The 19,752-nt window shown below is 50.8% G+C and overlaps 1 protein-coding gene across 1 annotated transcript in view; it reads left to right on the top strand.

Annotated features, from left to right (window-relative positions):
- Vps37c (VPS37C subunit of ESCRT-I) overlaps positions 1–19,752 on the top strand; it is a 28,480-nt gene that overhangs the window by 6,695 nt on the left and 2,033 nt on the right. The window contains exons 2-4 of the mRNA XM_059248421.1: positions 12,822–12,920; positions 17,476–17,647; positions 18,480–18,562. Of these exons, the coding sequence (XP_059104404.1) occupies positions 12,828–12,920; positions 17,476–17,647; positions 18,480–18,562 (348 nt within the window). The 5' untranslated portion in view covers positions 12,822–12,827. The remainder of the gene's footprint in view (positions 1–12,821; positions 12,921–17,475; positions 17,648–18,479; positions 18,563–19,752) is intronic.

The raw sequence follows: 19,752 nt of genomic DNA, 5'->3' as shown, positions 1-19,752 counted from the left end.
TTTTTAATTGAAAATGGATTTCTTATAGGCAGCATACAAAAGGGTGTTGCTTTAAAAAAAAATCAGTCTTAGAATCATTGCCTTTAAATTTTGTTTTATTTTATGTGTGTGGGTATTTTGCCTGCATGTGTGTCTGCGTGCCGCTTGCATGCCTGGTGCTCAGGGCGGTCAGAAGAGAGCATCAGATCCACCGGAACTGGAGTTACAGATGGCTGTGAGCTGCCATGTGGATGTTGGGGACCAAACCTGTGTCCTCTGGAAGAGCAGCCAGTGCTTTTAACCGCTGGCCATCCCTTCAGCCCCAACTGTTACCTTTTATTGAGGGGTTTAGTCCACGTTTCTGTGATGGAATCTTGTTGTTCTTTTCCATCTGCTCTACGTTTTTTGTTCTTTTCTCCCATTTTTGTGATTTCCTAGGCACTGAGTAGTTTTTGTGGCCTTTCTTTCGCTTCCTGTGTTGGTTTATAACAGGAATGTTTCCTCTTAGCAGTTGCTTTACGTATATGCAGTGTGCATTTTTCCTTTGTCACAGCCTGTTTCAAGGGTCCTGTGCATCTTCACCTTCAAGGTTGAACCTTGCATATCCTCCCACCCCATCCCCACCCCACCTTCAAGCTACAAATCCCACAGTGCTTTTTACACGATTGTGAGGAGATTTAAAAGGAAGAGATGTGTGTCCTTGTTTGTTGGTTTTTGAGGGTGGGGTGGGGGTGTTCTTTGTTCCTCTGCACTGATCTGGGTCTCCCTCTCCTTGCATGTTCCTTCTGTCTTGTAGATTTCCTTGAACATGATCTGTAGTCTGTTCTGTCTGCTGAGGAATTCTTTCAGCCTTTGGATGGCTAAGGAAGTCTTTGTTTTTGGAAGATGGTTTTCCTAGGCTGCAAGTTCTAAGCTGGCCTCTTTCAGTTCTTTAAAGAGTCTGTCTGCTCCAGTGTCCGCTGTCTGCATTGTTTCGTAGGCGCTGTCTGCCATCAGTCTTACTTCTGGTCTTTGTTTGTGATGTTTCTTTCCCCACCTCTAGCTGATTTCTTGTCCCTAGGCTTAAAACAGTTTATCTTTCATGTATTATATAGATGTTCTGAGGTACCAGGCATTGACTCTTGGGCTTCACACACTCTAGGCAAGTACTCTACCCCTGAGCTACATCCCCATCCAGCAATTTAATTATATTGTGTTCAGTGTACTTTTCTTCGTGTTTCCCATTTTGGGATTCATTGAATTTTTTTGGATCTGTGGGTTATAGCTTTCATTTTCAACCATTAATTGTTCAAACCATCATCCTATCCCCCTCCCTTTCTCTCCTTTGAGGACTTCTGTTGTATGCACAGGAGTGCTTATAGTTGTTGGGAATCTCCACTCCAGCCCCACTCCCCCATTCCAGACCCCATCCCTGAGAAAGCCCGCCAAGGGTCAGCTCCTACCTGGAGATGCTGAAGACCATGCCTACAGGGTACTTAAGACTCGGTCCCTAGACCTGTCACGTGATTTCTGTCCTGCTTTCTCCCCCCCCCCCCCCGAATCACCCAGGGGGTGGGGGTGGGGGCTTTGCTCATTAAACCTAGACTTTTAATTTGGCTTGATTTGATTTATTGCATCAGCAGAGAAACCCAATATGGGGTATGGAAACCTTTCAGTAGTCATCCCCCAACTTTCCTATTCTTTTTCTCCCATCATTTCCTTTTCATGGTTCATTTCAAATAGTTTCTGTTTGGACAATTTTTTCCTCCCTGCAGAATCTAATCTGTTGGTTGTCTAGTCCAGTATACATTTATACATCCGTACAGTGTTGTTTATCCCTGTAGAAGTTTGGCTCTTTACAAAGCCACTGTCTGAGTCTGTATTTCCTGTGCTCAACCTTTTAGAACCTGTGCTTCTTGAACATACCAAATGTAAATTTGATTATATTACATACACACACATATACACGTGAAATATGGTTGCTATGTTAATGTCCTTGCTAGTTCTGTCACCTGTATATAAGGGTCTATTTTTATTGATTGCTACAGGTCCTGTTTTAGTCTTTCTCTGGTAAGTTCTGACTGGAGGTCAGATGCCAGTTTTACCTTGTTGGACATCATATCTGTTGTCACACATCTCTGGATTGCTTGCGGGTATGTTACTTGAAACAGAATCTTGAAAGCAGGCTTCTAAGCTTTGTTGGCTGTGATCAGGTAGCTCTTAGAGCAGAGCTAGGCTCCCCTACTTCTGAGGTAATGCCTTCTGTGGTGCTCTAACAGTGGCTGTAAACACAAGGCCTTCCCACTTACACTGGCCATGCTAGTACTAGTTATCTTGAGCGGGGCTGGCTGGGACCTGGGGGGATCCTCTGCACATTTCTGGGGTGTTCTTTCTATGTAACTCCTGTCCCCTGGTTCTCTGCCCTGTGAATGCTGGCAACATTGGCTTTCCTGGACTCCCAAATCCTTCTTCCCAGCTCTATGTCATCTTGGAGATTGTAGGAGTAAGCTGGGGCAACTCTAGAACTCACTTTGTCCTGTTTCCCTGAAAGTCATTCTTCCAGGCTGCCTAATATCCAATATTGAAAAGCTCTTCTGCATTTGTTTTGTCTAGCTTTTTAGTTCTTTGATGTTGTGTGTGTGCGCGAGTGTGTGCGTGCATGCGTGTGTGTGTGTGTGTGTGTGTGTGTGTGTGTGTGTGTGTGTGTGTTATGATCTGGTTCATGCTCCTAAAGTGGAAATCCCTTAAGCACTCATTGAGTGCCTGGTGTGTGTTCAGCATTGACCTCATTTTGGGATGCAGATGTGAGTGATGCACAAAGAACTTAGATTCTTGCTGGACAAGCGTGCTGTTTCCTAACAATAAATGCTGCATGATATTTACAAGGGATAAAACAGGAAAAAAGGCAAGGCCACATGTGTGTACAGTACCTTGAGGGCTGGATCTGGGTCTTACTGTCATTATTTATTACGTGACTAGAAGAACTGGGAGGTTAGGCAGGGGAGTTGGGGTGAGCAGAGTAGTTCATGGATGGTGGAGGGCTCAGAACTATCTAGAAAGGGAAGTTGAGGGTCAACAGATCGTAATCTGCCAAGCCGAGGAGCACAGATTTGAAACACCAAGACACTAGGGAGCCATGGAAAGTTTGGTAGCAGGGCCAGGAGAACTCTGAGTATTCTCTTGAGGTTTCTGGGCATGTGGAAGAGGGCTGAGTCCTTTGGAACCCAGTAAGTTGCCTCTGGAGAGGCTGGTTTGTGGTAACAGCCACCTTTCAGCTTTGGTAATGGCCTTCGTCAGTCCTTCCAGAGTCAGAGGTGGGTATGAAGAAGCTCTCACTCAGTTTTTCGTTTTCTATGCCTTTCTCATTACCCTCAGTGGACTCGTCTGCCTGCTTATGACTCTGCTCATCCCAAAAGTTCATGTGGCTGGACTTGGCACTGGCTGGAGTAGGCTCTGCAGCCACCCCATACCCTATCAGCCTGGGATAGCCACTGAGCAGCCATAGAAGTAGTCCCATTGATGTGGACTTTGAACAGAGGCACCTTATGACCCAGGCCTGACCTCCATCTTGATCTTTCTGTGTGGCCTAGAGGTATGGGGTGGGAGGATGGACAGCTGCATCCATGGCCTTCAGAGACAGTGGTCAGGACACAGCAGAAAGGACTGGAAGCCTGTGTGTGGTCATTGAGAATGATTTTCTTTCAACTCTGAGCCACAAATTAAGGAAGAAAGAGAAGGAAGAGGCCCTGCCAAGTGGCTGAGTGTCTGTCAGGAAGTTTGAAGGACTGGCTGCCTATTTAGACACCTGTTTCTTGATGGTTCTATTGACTGACGATGAATGCTATTGATCTGGTCAGATCCAGTCATCCACTTCCATCACTCCGTTGGCAGAGGAATCCAAGTTCCTGTTTTTAGAGTCCACATGGGAAGTGCTGAGGGTAGAGGTATGACTGTATACCTGGGCACTGCGCCAGCGTAACCATGGTGAGCCCTGTCCAGGAGCAGGGTGGTAGACCTTTCAGGCACTAACTTATTTCATTCTTACTGAAGCCCCCTTTAAGGGAAGAAACTAAGGCGTGGGGAGATTGCCTGTCCAGGCTCCCAGCCAGTGAAGGCTGCTAGCCTTCCAGATGCTAGGTCCACCCCACGGAGCTGAGACATGGGAGAGGAACAGCTCTGAGTGGCACCGTGTCTCTGGGCACTGCGGCCCTGACTGAGGAATTTGGACTTTAGTCTGAGTGCTGGTTAAGGCCCCACACTGTGCTTGTTGAGGATTGTGTTATGTTGGGTTCTGAACATAATCTAACATGCCCCGATCCTCGGAGGATGGCTGAAATCTGTCTGTAGTAACCATCCTTTATTGCGTTTGTCCCCGCACACTGGTTTACAGTCATGGGGAGGTGCTTTGAATATGTGAAGAGCATGGGCTCGCTGCCTGGCTGCCATACTGAGCCACAGTTCCTCCTTGTGAGGCTGGGGGAGGACACAGTCTATGTAGCCGTTTTCTCCTCCACAGAAAGAGGAAGGGCCAAGGCCACTCCGTGGTTTGTGCCTCATTTGTGGACGCAGATTGCCTTGGATGGTGCTCTGTACCCAGTGAGCCCTTATTGAGAGCCGTGGGGATTGGCATCAGCTTATTTTGCTGCTGAGCTCATCTTGCAATCGTAGAGAGGAACCAAGACAGGTGGTTAGCCTGGTGTGGTCCCCTCTTTGTTCTACTGGTAAAAAATCACAGCCAAAAGGGAGCAGGAGAGTGGGACTTAGGGTGGTGAGGGTCAGTGTCTGCAGAGGGGACAAGTTTAGGACAGTGGTCTCCAGGCTTCTTCCTGCTTCTGGCAAGAGAATGAGGAGGGACAGCTGGCCCCAGGGAGGGCCGAGGGACCCAGTAGACCTGGGGAAAGATCAACCCAGAGGGGCTAAGTGATGATAGAAAGGAAGAGGCTTTGGAGGTGGGAAATTATCCCGGAGCCTGTGGCAGGGCAGCGGTGGCAGGACGGTGCTCTTCAGAGACTGAGCAACACTGGCTAAAGGAGGCTTGGTGGTTGGCTATTGCAGGTGAGTGCCATCTCTGGCCTGAAGTGGCCCACTGGGGCATTGGGGGCGACTTGGAAAAGCTGATGTAAATAAATGGTGGCTGGAGGGAGAGAGAAGCTGGAGTCGGACGTCTCAGGAGTACAGGTAGGATCCAGCAGGTTTGGGAGGAGTCTCTAGCACATGGGCTGGGCCATCAGAGGAAAGTAAGGAGTTGGCCGGAGACTCTGCAGGTTGCCTTTGTTGGGGGTGGGGGTGCCCAGCCAGCTGGTGGGCAAGCCTGGTTGGTATCAGAAGTCATCTGCCATTCCTAGGGACCCCAACCCTTGGCACAGTGAACTGCTCATCCCTCCAGTAATGCCTTTCATGGGGACTCTGCCTTAGGCAAAGTAGGGAGTTTTTCAGTGGGCCTAAGAACAGTGGGCCATTGTGTAAATATTTACATAGAGGAGGCCATTTCTTTCACAAAGCCTTGTCCTGAGGGATTGCATTCCCTCACTCGCTGTGTCTACAAGCTTCTGTTAGCAGACTTTATTTGTGGACTTCAGTTCACGTTGACGTGGAGCCTGTTGGAGAAAGCCGCACCTGGTTGCTCTGCTCGGATATGCCAGCTGGAGGCCTGGCAGGGTTGGCAGGCAGTGTTTTGTAACCATAGGTGTGAAGGTGTTGTGTGTTGGAGTCTCATGACCCAGTGTGTGCCTCACACCTTTCCAAGTTGTTTCCTCCTTAGGAAGTCCGTCCAGCCCCTTGATGATGGCGGCATCAGATGAGAAGCTGGATGAGAAAAGCTGAGTAAGTCCTCAGAAAAGGTTCAGCTGATTCAAGTCTAGATATACTTTGCTATAAAGTTCTGGTCTCTTTTTGGGACTGGAGGATGGGGAGAAACCTCCTGCCCCCGATCTTAGCATTGCTTTGGAAAGAGTGAAAATCTGGGCAGGCAAGACGGTCCAGCAGGTAAAAGATGCTTGCTGCACAAGCCTGGTGACCTAAGTTTGATCCCTGGTACACACACAAAGTGAAAGGAGAGAACCAACTCATGAAGTTGGCCTCTGAACCCCCCCCCACACACACACCAGTAATAAACAAGGAATGAAGAGTGGCTTGGGGTGCTTCTCAGTGGTGAAGCTGCTTCCTAACTGATGGTCCATTTTGATTTTTGTCCTGATGGGATTTAGAATTGCCATAGAAACACATTTCTGGGCTCGCCTGTGAGGGATTATCTAGACTAGGTTAATTGAGCTGGGAAGACACACCCTAAATATGGGTGGTACCATCTCTGTGTCCTTAGCTGGATGCCTCCAGCTCTTGCCACCATACTGTCCCCACCCACAAGGAACCATATGCCCTGGAATGTGAGCCAGCAATCTGTAGCACGAATCCTAATTGGTCTTATAATAAAAATCTGGAGCCAGATATTGGGCTAAATGCTGAAAGGTCAGAGAGACAAAGGAACAAACCACTAGAGAAACTTCTCACCACTATCGAATCCTCAGGCCAAATGGAAGGCGAGATCCTGTCTCCACGAATCCTCAGACTGAATGCCTCTGAGTCCTCAGCCAAAAGGGGCCGAACTCCTGTCTCCTCCAGCCTAGTATTCCTTTCTCCGCCCAGCCATATCACTTCCTGTCTCAACCTTCCTAAATCTGGGATTAAAGGTGTGTGCCACCACTGCCTGGCTCTGTTTCTCTTTTAGACTGGATCAATCTCAGGTAGTCCAGGGTGGCTTTGAACTCACAGAGATCCAGATGGATCTCTGCCTCCTAAGTGCTAGGATTAAAGGTGTGTGCCACCACTGCCTGACCTCTGTGTTTAATCTAGTGGCGTCGGCTCTGTCCTCTGATCCTCAAAGTTTGTTCGAGTGTAAACAAAACATCACCCCAGCAACCCTTCCTTCCTCCAGCTGCTCTTGTCGGATACTTACCTCAGCAGTGACACAGCGAACACACCTGGTTGTTAGGAGGCCTTGGGTCCCATCCCCAGGGGGGTGGAAATGGCGGTGGTAACCTCAGCCCCACAGGGTCTCCCTTCTGGGGCTTATAGTCCAACTTTTGAAATCACAGGCAAGATCAGTTCCACTTTGCTGTGGGTTAGGGAGATGCTTTTGTGTCTCCCCTGGGAGGCTGGGACTCCCGTACTTGGGTCCAGGGCTGGAGTCATCCTAGGAAACAAGAAGTAGAGCATTTAACTAATGTTTCTGCATTAGACTGCAGGATTAGGAAGGTTTCCAAGGCAACAGAAGGTGTCTTTGCTATTAGGGGTAGGACAGGTCCAGTTCCCTATAACATGCACTTTGTAGGTTGCTATGGTAGCAACTTCCGCCCTTGCTTTTGATGGAGGGGGGATTTATGAGAAACTGAGGGGCGTCAGCTCTCCCTGCAGTGTGATACCAGGCTGGCAAGTAATGTTGGCTGGCTGTGATGAGGGGAGGGATGGAAGTTGAGTCCACAGAACCTCATCATAGAGATGGCTTAGGACTCAGTGATGGCAGTGCTTGCTTCTCTTGCATCCCAGGCCTTCAGGAGTTGCCCCTTACCATTACAGTACCTTCAGGAGGCGGAGTGAGTGAGCTCAAGGGGGTTAATATGTCTCTGCCCATTTCCCAGCTAGGGAACCTGAGGTTCAGTGGCTTGATGGAGCTCACATAGTAAAGACTGGTGGAATCAGAGCAGGAGCCCAGGTTAGCTGTCCCCAGTTCTGCTTTTCTCTGAGTCCTGTGGAGGGCAGGGCAGGCTGGCATGAACCAGTTAGAGCTGGGGTTGCAGATGTGCACATCAGCCCTGCTGCATGGTCTGGAAAGAGCTACGTGGTCTGCATGGTGCATTTTGGTTTCAGTCCTTCAGTGTGTTCAGGAAAGGACCTCAGATTGCTTGCAACTGTGTTTTGGTGCTGAGCAGTCAGAACAGAACTCCTGGAGTGAGGATCACAAGAGTCATTGTGTATTGTTGCTGTTGGGAACCAGTCTATTGAGCCCACCCCGCACCCCTGTGCCTTCTCTCTGAGCAGTTCTTTGGCTGCCTCTGCCGGGGTGTGGCCACAAATAACACCCCAGTTGGCCTAAATCCACTGGTTCTAATCTGGCTTATGGCCTTACTCTCTGGGTCACATTGTTTTGCCGGGGTTCAAAGCATGTGGAATGGTTTTGTGAAGATAGGAATTCATGAAAAGAAGGTGAAACCAGCAGCAGGGCCGATGGCCAACAGTAGACTACAAGGCCAAGGCCACCAGGAGTGCAGCCTCCTGGGTCTTCAGTGTGTGTTCCCATCCCATCTCCACTCGGGACGTCAGAGCATGTGATATGGCTTGGGTCCTCCCTCCTTTCATCCCTGTGCTTCCCCACCCTTCCACTTTTCTGTGATCTGTCATCCCTGTGTGCGTGGACACCAGAGGGCGTAGTGTTAATTTTAGGTACAGCCCCTGAGTTTTGTGGCCCGCCCCATCTAGATTGGGCTTTGTAGCTTTCCTGGGGAGCTGGCAGGCCTGGCACAGCCATCACCCTTTCCTGCAGGAGGGGCTGGTGTGGGGTCAGATTCGATGGCTTTACGGGGGTTCAATGTCCTCATTCCATGCTTGGCCTCGGACTTGTGGGCCTAGCCTTCACACATGACTGTAGCTGTGACCTTTAGTGAAAGTAGAAAAAGCAGAGGACGCAAAAGTTTTAAAAAAAGAAAAGGAAAAGGCAGGGATAGGATGGGGGTGGGGGAAAACAAAATCAAGCCTTAACACAGGCAACTGGGACCCATCTCCCCCTACTGTGAGGAAGAGCAGCCTGGCTCCTGCGCTGTTACTTCCCCACCTCCTGGCAGTCTGATCACCTCCTGAGGTATCATGTCACCTCCGTAAGACCTGCTAACCTGTGACTGCTGCGCGGCTCCCTCCCCGGCCACCAGCTCCCCTGGTAGGATGTGCAGTGGCCCCACAGGACCCTCCTGATATGAGCCCCTCTCTGGCCTCTGCTGCCCCAAGCTGTCATCCTTCCCGCCTCCCTGTCACCACCTTGCTTCACTGGGCCACACCTCAGGCCTCTTCCTCACCCGTGGTCATGTGTTCACAATGACTTTTGAGCTTTTAAAAAGGTGTTTTAGGAACAAACCGAGTTCTTTGAGAGGAAGAAGAAAGGTGTTTTGTTTTTTCATGGGTCTGCTGGGCCAGGGCCATAAAATCCAACGTGTTTATGTACTTCCCTCTGCTGTGATGTGGGACAGCATGGGTCTTGCATGCAGTACTTGCATAATAATGCCTATTCCGTAAAGGGATGAAGACGTGAAGAAAGGCTTGAGCAGTGGGAGGATGGGCTGGTCCGCGTCTGCACCTTGTTGAACTTGTCCACCATCTGGCTGATCTGGTGTTTTCCTTTCTTCCTCCACCCTTCCTAGGCTCACTCTGATTGCCTGTGAGCAGGTCTGCTCTGTGCCAGGAACTGGGAAGACAAAGATGAATGCTCAGGACCTCACCCATTCTCACATGGCCCCCACCTCCCCTCCCCCAGCAGTCCACTGCACTGTCCCCAGGGAGTCACCCAGCATCTCAGTGCTGTAGCGGTCATGGGAGGGAACGTCGGTGTCAGAGGCCTGGCACTGAGGCATCAGGAAATTGGACTTGCCAGCTCTCTAGAAACAAAAGCCTAAGGACTTGTTCCCTAAGTAATATATCACCAGTCTCTGCTTCCCTCCGCTGTGACACTCCTGGTGGTTTTGGCCACTCTGAGAATCTGTCTGCCATGTTGGCTGGCTGGTGGCGGTTAGATGTTGCTAGCCGCAGAGGCCCAGGCCCCTGGCCACAGTTTTAGATAGGTGCTCCGTGGGTCTCCACTAGTTTCTCCTCACCTTTTCCAAGTGGTGGCCCTGAACAAGTGCTTGTTTGCTCTCAGGCTCTCTGGGTGGCTCTGAAAAGTAGGTAAGATCTGACTTGTGAGAGATCAGCCGCTGTACCATCCAGTGGGTGACGCTGTGAGAATTCTCACAGTCTGTGCCTGCTGGACCAGGGATGTGCTGATGCTAGGAGCCACCTCTGGCCGAGAGGCAGGAACAGCAGGCACCGGGGTAAGAAGCAGTGTGCTGCTTTTGTGGGCTTGTGATCCCTCCTCTTGGGCTTGGTCTTCAACACGCTCCTGGGGCAGAGCAAGGAAAACATCAGAAGACTCTCAGGAACTCTCAGCTCTGCCCAGGGCTCTGCTGAATGGGCTTCTGTGGGGGGAGGTCCTGGCGTTGCTGGGGTTGCTACAGGGGCCACTGCTGACCAGCTGTTTGTGTGTGGTTAGCCAGCTGCCATCCTGCACTTGGCCCTGAATGCCAGAGCAGCAGACTGGGCTTGGTGGGCAGAGCTGTGCTAAGTGCTGCCGCTGCGGCCCAGCAAGTACTTGGCCCAGCCACCCTGGAGGCCACTGTGATCCTGCGTAATTTCTGTGCATTTGTTCTTGTGCTGAACATTGGTCTTGTGCGTTGTGTCACTGGGCCTGAGGGAGGTGCTGTCATTTGGTCCATTTTACGGATGAGGAACCCTGAGGCTCCAGGAGCTTCCACTTGGGCGAGGACATAGCTGTCATGTGGAAGAACTGGTCCTGCGCTGGGTCTGCATTACTAAATCTGTACTCCACGTGTCTAGGTGTCTTAAGTCTTTTTTATTTTTGAGCCTAGACTTGAACTCACTATGTATCCCATGGTGGCCTTGAACTTCTGATCCTCTAGCTTCTACCTCTCTGGAGTACTGGGATTTCAGATGTGTGCATCACCATGCTTGGTTTTACACTGTGTTGGTTAGGAATGGAACCCGGGGCTCTGTGCCTGCTTGACAGGTACTCTACAAACTGAGCTACATCCTCAGCCCTTCTGTAATTTTTTTTTCTTCCTGAGACAGCTCATAGAGTCCAGGCTGCCCTTGAACTCCTGATGCCCATCTTCCAAGTGCTGGGATTATGGGCATGTACCACCATGCCTAGTGAGTCTCAGGATCTTTAAAGTACTGTCTCTTTTTACCACAGGCACACTTGGGTTTTGGTGGAACAATGTTATTTCTCCTCAGAGCTATGGTCCATCTCAGGGCCACTGCTTCCCTGTTCTGGCTTCTAGACTCGGGGCTTTGGGTAGCAGTGTGAGGTATACACACAATCGTGGGTGGGATTTTTGGTTCCCTTCCTTTCGGGTCTTTTTATTATGAAGAATTTCTCTGTAAGAATTTCCTTACATCCTTTCATTTGTATTTGTGTGTGCATGTGGTATACATGTTCATATATGTGTGGATGCACATGTTCATACACGCATATGTGGGTGTAGGTCCAAAGTTGATGTTGGAAGTCTTCCTTCCTCTCTACCTCATTCACTGTGGCAGGGTTTCTCTGTTAAACCCAGAGGTCACCATTATGGCTAGTCTGTCTAGCCAGCTGGCTTCTAGATCCCTTGACTCTTAACTTCAGAGGACAGGCCGAACCTGAATTTGCATGGGTTCTGGGGATCCAAGTGCCTGGGTGAGATAGTGTAGGTCACACTGTAGATGCTTGGAATCTGTTGCCTCCTGCATGATGTAGTAAGTATGGAGTTATCCTTTCTTAGACCAGGTGCATCCATGGCCCCAGGACGGGCTGTGGGCTTCTGGGCTCTGCCCAGCTTACTGGTGCCGAGGCTTGGGTGTGTGGACACTTGCCTCCTGGTGAGTTTCCACGCTCATTTAGAGGCTGGGCAGTGTGGAGCCCTCAGGAGATGATGGCTGCTGGTGCTGCCCCACTTCCGTGCTCGTCAGTCGCAGGGTGGCCATGCTGTTTGTTCCTTAAACCAGGACACTGGGAACGTGGATGGAGACAGGTCAGGCCTAAACAGGATGAGGACCCGGACAAAGGGAGCTTGTCATCACTGCTCATTGCTTTCTCTCCTCACCTAGGGATGCCATTCCCTTCCCATTACACACGGGGAAGTTGAGGCCCAGAGAAGGATGCTTCTGTCTGTTACCTTGGCTCTTAATTCACAGAAGCCTTCTTGGCTGAATTGTCAGCGTGGCCCTCGGGCAAGCTCTAAAAAAGGAGGGGAGAGGGCCCTTGATTTCCTCAAAGGTAGAACTTTCTGGAAATAGCAACATTTATAACGAGAATAGTCAACATGAATGCTCTGAAACCCATATATATATATATATATAGGAAGGATAAGAAACTGTAAGCATAAGTGTGGAGAGTTGTGTCAGCAGAAAGAAAGAGGATTCCTGGTTTGTTTGCTTCCTCCTGGCTGCCCCTGGACTTTTCCCCAGGCCAGGCTGTGACTTGTCACACAGAAGGCCTTTGGGACAGTGACAGGGGAGGACTACCAACTCGGGCTCTGTCAGAGCAACCTCCTGTCTGGGTCAGCTGCTTCCTTCTCCTTGTGACTGCCCGTGAAGGTGATTTGATGATTTCCCCCCTGTTCCAGTGAGGGCATAGATGTGACAGTTTGCTTCTTTGACACGTGGAGAGGGCTGCAGTTACAGAATACTTAGGGAGACCTGAGGTTGCTAGAACACTAAATATAGCAAGCAGGGACACAGCCGGGCCTGTGGTGTTGAGGGCTGTAAAGCCCTGTAGTCAGGGGATGGGTGGGAAGAAGGGGTGTTTAAATCAGGTTCAGACAAGAGTAGTCATATACCAAGGCCTGGGGCCAAATTTAGTCTGTGTCCCTGTAGCCTGGCCCCTCTCCCGCCTTTTCCTGTTAGCTCCATGCCATCTAGTGCTCTGGCTGCCAAGTAGCTTGACCAAATCTCTCATCTGTCTCAGGGCTCCAGGAATGTGTTCACAGGTACCCGCGCATCTCCTTGGCCCTCCTGTGGAATGACTCCTGGTGACTTGCCCTCAAACTGGTGTTGCTTTGTGTTTACAGGGGAAGATGGAGGGACTGAAAGACAAGACTCTGCAGGAGCTGGAGGAGATGCAAAATGACCCGGAAGCCATCACCCGGCTGGCCTTGGAGTCTCCTGAGGTACAGGAAGGCCGGCAGTTGCTGCTGTTGCTGTTGCTGTTGTTCTTCCTCCTTCCTCTTCCTCCTCCTCTCTCCTTTCTCTTCCTTCTCCTCTTCCTTTTTTTTGTTTAAAGTAATTGGTCACTTAATGTCCTCAGCAAACTTATTTATTTATTTTACTTTGTGTCTGTCTGTGTGCGCCTGATGTATGTATGTGCACCAGGTGTGTGAAGGAACCCATAGAGGTCATCTGAAGATGTCGGATCCCCTGGGATGAGAGTTACTGTGAGCCACCATGTGAGTGCTGGGAACTGAACCCCGATCCTCTGCAAGAGCAGTCAGTGTTTGAACCGCTGAGCCTATCTCCAGCTCCACTTAAGGTCCTCTTAAGATTTCATTACATTGTGTGTGTGTGTGTGTGTGTGTGTGTGTGTGTGTGTGTGTGTGTGCATGCCTGGTACAACTTGCAAGAAATGATTCTCTTTCTATCATATGGGCCCCAGAGATTGAATTCAGGTTGCCAGCTTGGTGGCAAGAGCCCTTACCCACTGAGCCGTCCCACCTGCCCTAACAAGTGCTTCTCAAGGATGTTTTCGTAACAGGATTCACCTTGCTGTTCTGTGGATTCCACCTTGGCTCACCTCATTATAGGAGCCCTGAGGTTTCAGGCCAGGTCCTGGATCCCCTGGGAGTCTAGGGAGTGATAGGGTGTCCAGGGCCCACCTTGGACTAGGATAGCCAGGGACCCAGATGGCCCAGGAATCTTCACCGTTCCAGCCTGAGTCTAGAGGCAGCTCCCTGATATACTAAGGAGGGGGTACCCATTTTTCCCCACTGGCCTGTGGGACTCTTGGACTTGAAGAGATTATCCTTGGCTGGGATAGTGCCCACTCCTGTTTTGTGCTGTTTCCCACTGGAGCCAACACCCCATCTCTAAGCTCCTAGTCACAGGGTCCTTACAGGAAAAAGCATCACCCTCGTGTCTGCAGAGCTTGACTTGGCCCTCCCTGTCACCATCTTCTGTGACCTTCCTGTGAGATGGAGGTCAGGTGACTGATTGTGGCCACCCAGTCAGAAATGCCCACAGGTGCCCCCAGAGTGGCTGCAGCTGGTCACTGGCCTGGAAGCGCTGTCCCCTGCCTCTGTTTGAGGAAGAAAGAGGAGCTCAGATAATGCTGGACTCCCTGATTGGCACTCACATGTGCCTTTCTTTTTCCTGGTGAGCAGATGTGGTATGTGTCTATGAATTCATTGTGGTAAAGAACAGGAAGTTGCCCAGCCAGCACCCCATCAGCCTCCCCGGAGCCCCCCCAACCCCTGCTCCTCAGGTGCATATGTCCCCACCACCTCTGCTGTGCTTTCTGCTGCCACTGCTTGCCCACCCTGGTCAGGCCTCTGCTGGGTTAGAGATGACCCAGGGTTGGGTTAGAAAGACGTTCTGATAGGCAGGAAGTTGGACAGGTCTTTGTGTGGCTCATCTAGCAGCCCTGTGTCAGCAGCAGGGGAGCAGAGGTCTTGGTGAGGCAGCAAGGCCTACTCTTAATGGTGGGTTAGGCTGTGAGCTCTGACAGAGCCTTGTCTTACCTGGCACATTCATCTGCCACATACAGGCCAAGTGTCCCTTGCCCCAAATGCTTGAGACAAGAGTGTTTCAGATTTCAGATTCCTTGGATTTTGAAATGTTTGTGTAGATTTACTAGTTAGATCCTTAATCCAAAAATGTGAAATCTGAGACACTCTGAAATCCAGAACGCATGAGTGTCATTGAAAAAGGTTTGCATCTTAGATTTTGGGTTGCTGGATTAGGATGCTCGGCCATCAAATTCCAAGGGTCTCTTTATTTTGTCCTGTTTCTGTGCATTCACATACATGTGCATACATGTACATGCATGCCACATCACAAGTATGGAGGTCAAAGGACAACTTTCAGGAATTGGTTCTCTCCCACCATTGGGAACCAAGGGCCCAAATCTAGGTCAGTCAGGCTTAGCCACAAGTACCTTTACCCACAAAACCCCCAAGTGTTTCTTCAGTCAGTGATGAGCAGCAGAATTAAGGGAATTCCAAGCTCGTCCTGCAGGGAGTGGAGCCGGACAAAGCAAGTCTGTACTCAGTTCTCCTTCACTGCTTCCAAGCTGAGCAAGTCTTCACCCATGGGAAAGCATAGGTGCCTGGAAAGGTAGAGGTGCCACCTCATGGCCAAAGGGCAGACTGGACTTGGTGGTGTAACCATGTCTGAAGAATTAAGTTGAATTCTCTGAGGGGGAGAATACTCACTGTGGGACAGACAGAAGCAAAGTAGGGCAAGCTGCTTAGATTTTCAGAAAGCCTTTGGCTGGCAGTAAGGCAGTAATTGTGTCACAGTGGGAGTATGAGAAGAGCAGACACAAGAGAACGGTGGTGGGGTGTCCTCTGTGGAAGAGAGTGAGTCCAGACACAAGAGAACGGTGGTGGGGTGTCCTCTGTGGAAGAGAGTGAGTCCAGACACAAGAGAACAGTGTGGGGTGTCCTCTGTGGAAGAGGGTGAGTCCAGGGCTGCAGCCCGGCGAGCTCTGGAGAGCTGTAGAACTTGACTGGCCTTGTAGGAGTGATTTGTAAGAGATGGGCTAGTAGGGAGGAGTGGAGATGTGTAGTCAAGCTTTAGAGAGAGTGGCATGGCCTGGATGTAATGCTTCAGACCCAGGGGAAAGCCATGGACATAGAAGGATGCCCAAGGTCATGTGGCCCAGGAAGGGCAGGCCCCACTCTGAGTTGACCACACAAGTAAACACAAGTGTCCCAGGCTTTTTTTTTTTTTTTAACATTATTTTTTCTGTTATGTGTATAGATGTGTATATGTAGATTTGTGCATGTTTGGAACAGTGCCTTTGGAGGCCAGAAGAGTCTGTTGGACCCCCCTGGAGATGAAATGGCAGGTATATGAGCCACTTGACATGGGCACTGGGAACCTAACTCAGGTCCTCTGGATGAGCAGTATGTGTTCTTAACTGCTGAGCCATCCTCCAGCCCCCTGGGCTAACATTCAAACTCACCAGTTTCTCTGCTCCAATGCCAGCAAGCTTGTCCAGTGGTTAGACAGGGCGTTTCTGGGTGGACAGTCAGGTGGAGGAGCTCTAGACCTGGGCCCTGGCAGCCTTGCCTCTGGAGGGATAACTGGCCATGGTCCCTCTTTTTAATAGGCAGCAGCCTGCTGTAGGCTGCAGGGCTTGAGACCCTGAGCAGGGATCCGAGCAGGGTTGCTCTTCTGGAAACTCCTTGTCCAAGGTGCTGCCTGGCGTCCCGTGGCTGCTGTAGGGTAAGCCCATCTGGCCTGGTGTGCTGCGTGCTGGCCAAGGTGGAGTTCTGTGTTGCAGGACCCTTTGTTCCCCTATGGAAGCTGGTCTTGCTAACATGTTCCCTGATTTCTGTGGCCAGTGCTGAGCCCCCTCTGCTGGTGCCACATGGTATTGTGACGGGATGGTGGCCCATCTCCAGCTCTCTGAGTGCAGCAGATAGCTTCCTATGTTAGGCCTGCTGGGCAAGGTTCCAAGGCTTCTGCCTGCCTGGCAGTTAAATAGGGGCCTGAATGAGGCTCAGTGATGCTGGCTAGGGAAGCATTTTCAGCAGAAGGCATTCAGGGAGTATCTATAGCTCTGCAGACCACGTATGACCTGGGAGGCAGGGATGTCTGTCCTGCTGCAGAGTCTTGGGCTGCCCCGGGGCCCTGTCCCCACCCCTCTCCCCAGTACCTTTGGAACCTCATGGCATTTCTAGCTTGTGGTCTGGCCTGGGCTACCTGAGTTCTCCCTAGCAGCCTCTTTGTGTGCATGTATGCACAGCATGTGTGTTCATATGTCTTGTCACTTTGAAGCTTGGGGACCAGTGACTGGGACCTGGGTCTCATCCCTCCTTGAGGAGTGGATCTTCTCCCTTACTTATGCCCTGCCCAGCACAGAACCACCTGCAGGTGCTTGTCTGTAGCTAGAGTTTTCCTGCCTGGCCCGCAGTCAGGACAAATCTCTCTCACCTGCCAGTCCCACAGCCGTCAGACCCAACCAAGTAAACACAGAGACTTATATTGGTTACAAACTGTATGGCCGTGGCAGGCTTCTTGCTAACTGTTCTTATAGCTTAAATGAATCCATTTCCATTAATCTATACCTTGCCACATGGCTCGTGGCTTACCGGCATCTTCACATGCTGTTTGTCATCATGGCGGCTGGCAGTGTCTCTCTGACTCAGCCTTCCACTTCCCAGCTTTATTCTCCTCCTTGTCCCGCCTACACTTCCTGCCTAGCCAATGGCCAATCAGTGTTTTATTTATTGACTAATCAGCAACACATTTGCCATACAGAACATCCCACAGCACTTGTCCTTTGGAGCCCTTGGGTAGGTGGTTAGCCTTGGTGGCTCCCTTGATCAGGATGAGATGAGGCTCCTGGGTCACAATGTACGGAGTTTAAACCCAGGCTCCTGTGACTGGGTTGAGCACCAAGCTGGATATCCCCAGGTGAACACTGAGTCCAGAAGCCACCCCCCACATCCCAGGGTGACCAGTGACAGTTATGCTTATTGTGACCTGTCTTGCTTTCCTTAGGTTCAAGACCTGCAGTTAGAACGAGAGATGGCACTAGCCACCAACCGCAGCTTGGCAGAGCAGAACTTGGAGTTCCAGGGTCCCCTGGAAATCAGCCGCTCTAACCTTTCAGACAAATACCAGGAGCTGCGGAAGCTTGTGGAACGGTGCCAGGAACAGAAAGCCAAGCTGGGTAGGAACAGCTGACTGCGGACATGCACTCTGGGTGTCTCCCCGCTGACTGACACAGGGTTCCTGTTGGAGGAAGGACAGCAGCCACTGTAGCCCCACTGTCCTCCCTGCCCTGGGCAAAGTGCTTTGCATGTTCTTACACAACAGTGTAGAAAGGGATAGGTACTGTGGTTAGTCTAAATTCTTGAGTATTTATGGTTTATTGTATACTTTGGTGAAGTGTGTGTGTGTGTGTGTGTGTGTGTGTGTGTGTGTTAAAAGTGACCCACATTTGCTCTTTTTATAGATGAGGAAAACAAAGCCTGGAGAGATTCAAGGGCTTGCCTGAGGTCATGCCTCTAGAGTTGGGTGGAGTTGGGATTTACAAGCCTAGCCTTTAACAGCTGAGCATCCCCCCAGCCCTGGAATTGGGATGTGAGTGCAGGCAGCCAGTGTCTCTGACTGCCTCTGCCAACTTAGCCATCTTGGGCCTGAGCCTTGCAGAGCTGGTCGAGGCCTTGTGGATAGGAGGGCTCCCTGGATGGTTGTGCCTATGGGGAGCTACTTGGCCAAGACCTGGACTCTCTCCTTGAGCTCCTCTTTACTCAGGACAGCGAATGCCTACAGGAATCAAAAGGACCCCACAGAACCACCTGCAGGAACTCTCTAGTGGTCCCTGGTGTGGCTGAGCCCAGTGCTTACAGAACCAGCTGTAGGAACTCTACAGTGGGCCCTGGTGTGGCTAGGCCCCAAGCACACAGAGGGCATGCCACGTGCCTTTGCTGAAATCAGAGTTCTCAGCTTTAACTAAAGCAGTGCTTTTGAAATGTTGACCTCTCTGCGCTTCCTTCCAGAGAAATTTTCCTCAGCACTGCAGCCCGGGACCTTGTTGGACCTTCTGCAGATCGAAGGCATGAAGATCGAGGAAGAGTCTGAGGTGAGATGGGGAGTGGCACCCTACGCTCTTGAACAGGGTGGTAGCCCTTAGAGCCAGGTCTCACAATGGGCCCAGGAACCACAAAGCACAAGGGTTTAGAACATAGCTAGAGTAGACGGCCTCTGGGGTACCAGTGGAGCACGTTCGTTGTAATACAGTACGAGGACGCATTCTAAGACCCCTGGTGAGCACTCACTTGGGAGTAGACAGGACTGCTTCTCCTGTACCTATGTGTCCGTGATAATGTATAGTTTGTAAGCAGGCTCAGTGAGGTATTGAGAACGGTAGCCATGGGCTGGGGGATGGCCCCGTCGATAAAGTGCTGGCCTCACAAGCACGGCAACCTGAATTTACTCCTCCACACCCGAATACAAAGCCAGGCTCGGTGGTACACGCTTGTCTTCCCAGGGCTGTGGGGAGAGACAGGCAGATCCCTGGGCCTCACTGGCAGGCAGGCTAGCTGAGTTGGTGAGCCTGTAGTAGAGACCTGTCTCAAGAAATAAGGTAGACATCCCGAGGAATGATACCTACGTTGGCCTCTTGCCTCCACGTCCACCATGTGTGTGTTCACCCATACACAAGTGTACTCACACATGCAAACACACACACAGGAACGGTTCTAATAAGAACGGTTATGGCAGTATTTTATAATAAAAGTTACTTAAAACTTACAGATTATTTCTAGAACTTTGCATGCAATGTTTTTGGACCACCAGAGGACCACTAGTAACTGACTGGAGTTGTGGTTAAGGGGGCATTACTATACCAGGACCCCTGTTGAGTCAGGAACGGGTGACTGACAGCAGGCCCCAGGGAGCTCGCAGACCTGGTTGGATGGTGGTACAGAGGGCACCCCAGCATTTGAGGCTCGGCCTCTGCTCCTTGCCTCTCTCTGCTGTCTCCTCCCTCTGGATGTCCCTTTTGTCTCAGTGGGCAGAGACTTCTTTGTGTTTTGGATGGAGGCAGCTTTCAGATGTGCAGCCCAGGAGCCAGCAGTCAGGTCACGAGGGCCAGCTGCTGACCAGACCTGCAGTGACCACCAGGGGCCTGGCATAGTGTGGGCAAGGGGACAGTGTGACTGTGGAAGACATGGTCCTGCCATTAAGGAGTTGGCATTCTGGCGAGGGAGCCACTCTGAATGGGGGCCAGGGACAGCTGCGGAAGGCCTCTGTCGTCAACAGGTCTTGTGT

Source organism: Peromyscus eremicus, chromosome 1 (assembly GCF_949786415.1).
Source record: "Peromyscus eremicus chromosome 1, PerEre_H2_v1, whole genome shotgun sequence".
Lineage (NCBI taxonomy): Eukaryota > Metazoa > Chordata > Mammalia > Rodentia > Cricetidae > Peromyscus > Peromyscus eremicus.
This window is presented reverse-complemented; position numbering and strand designations above follow the sequence as displayed.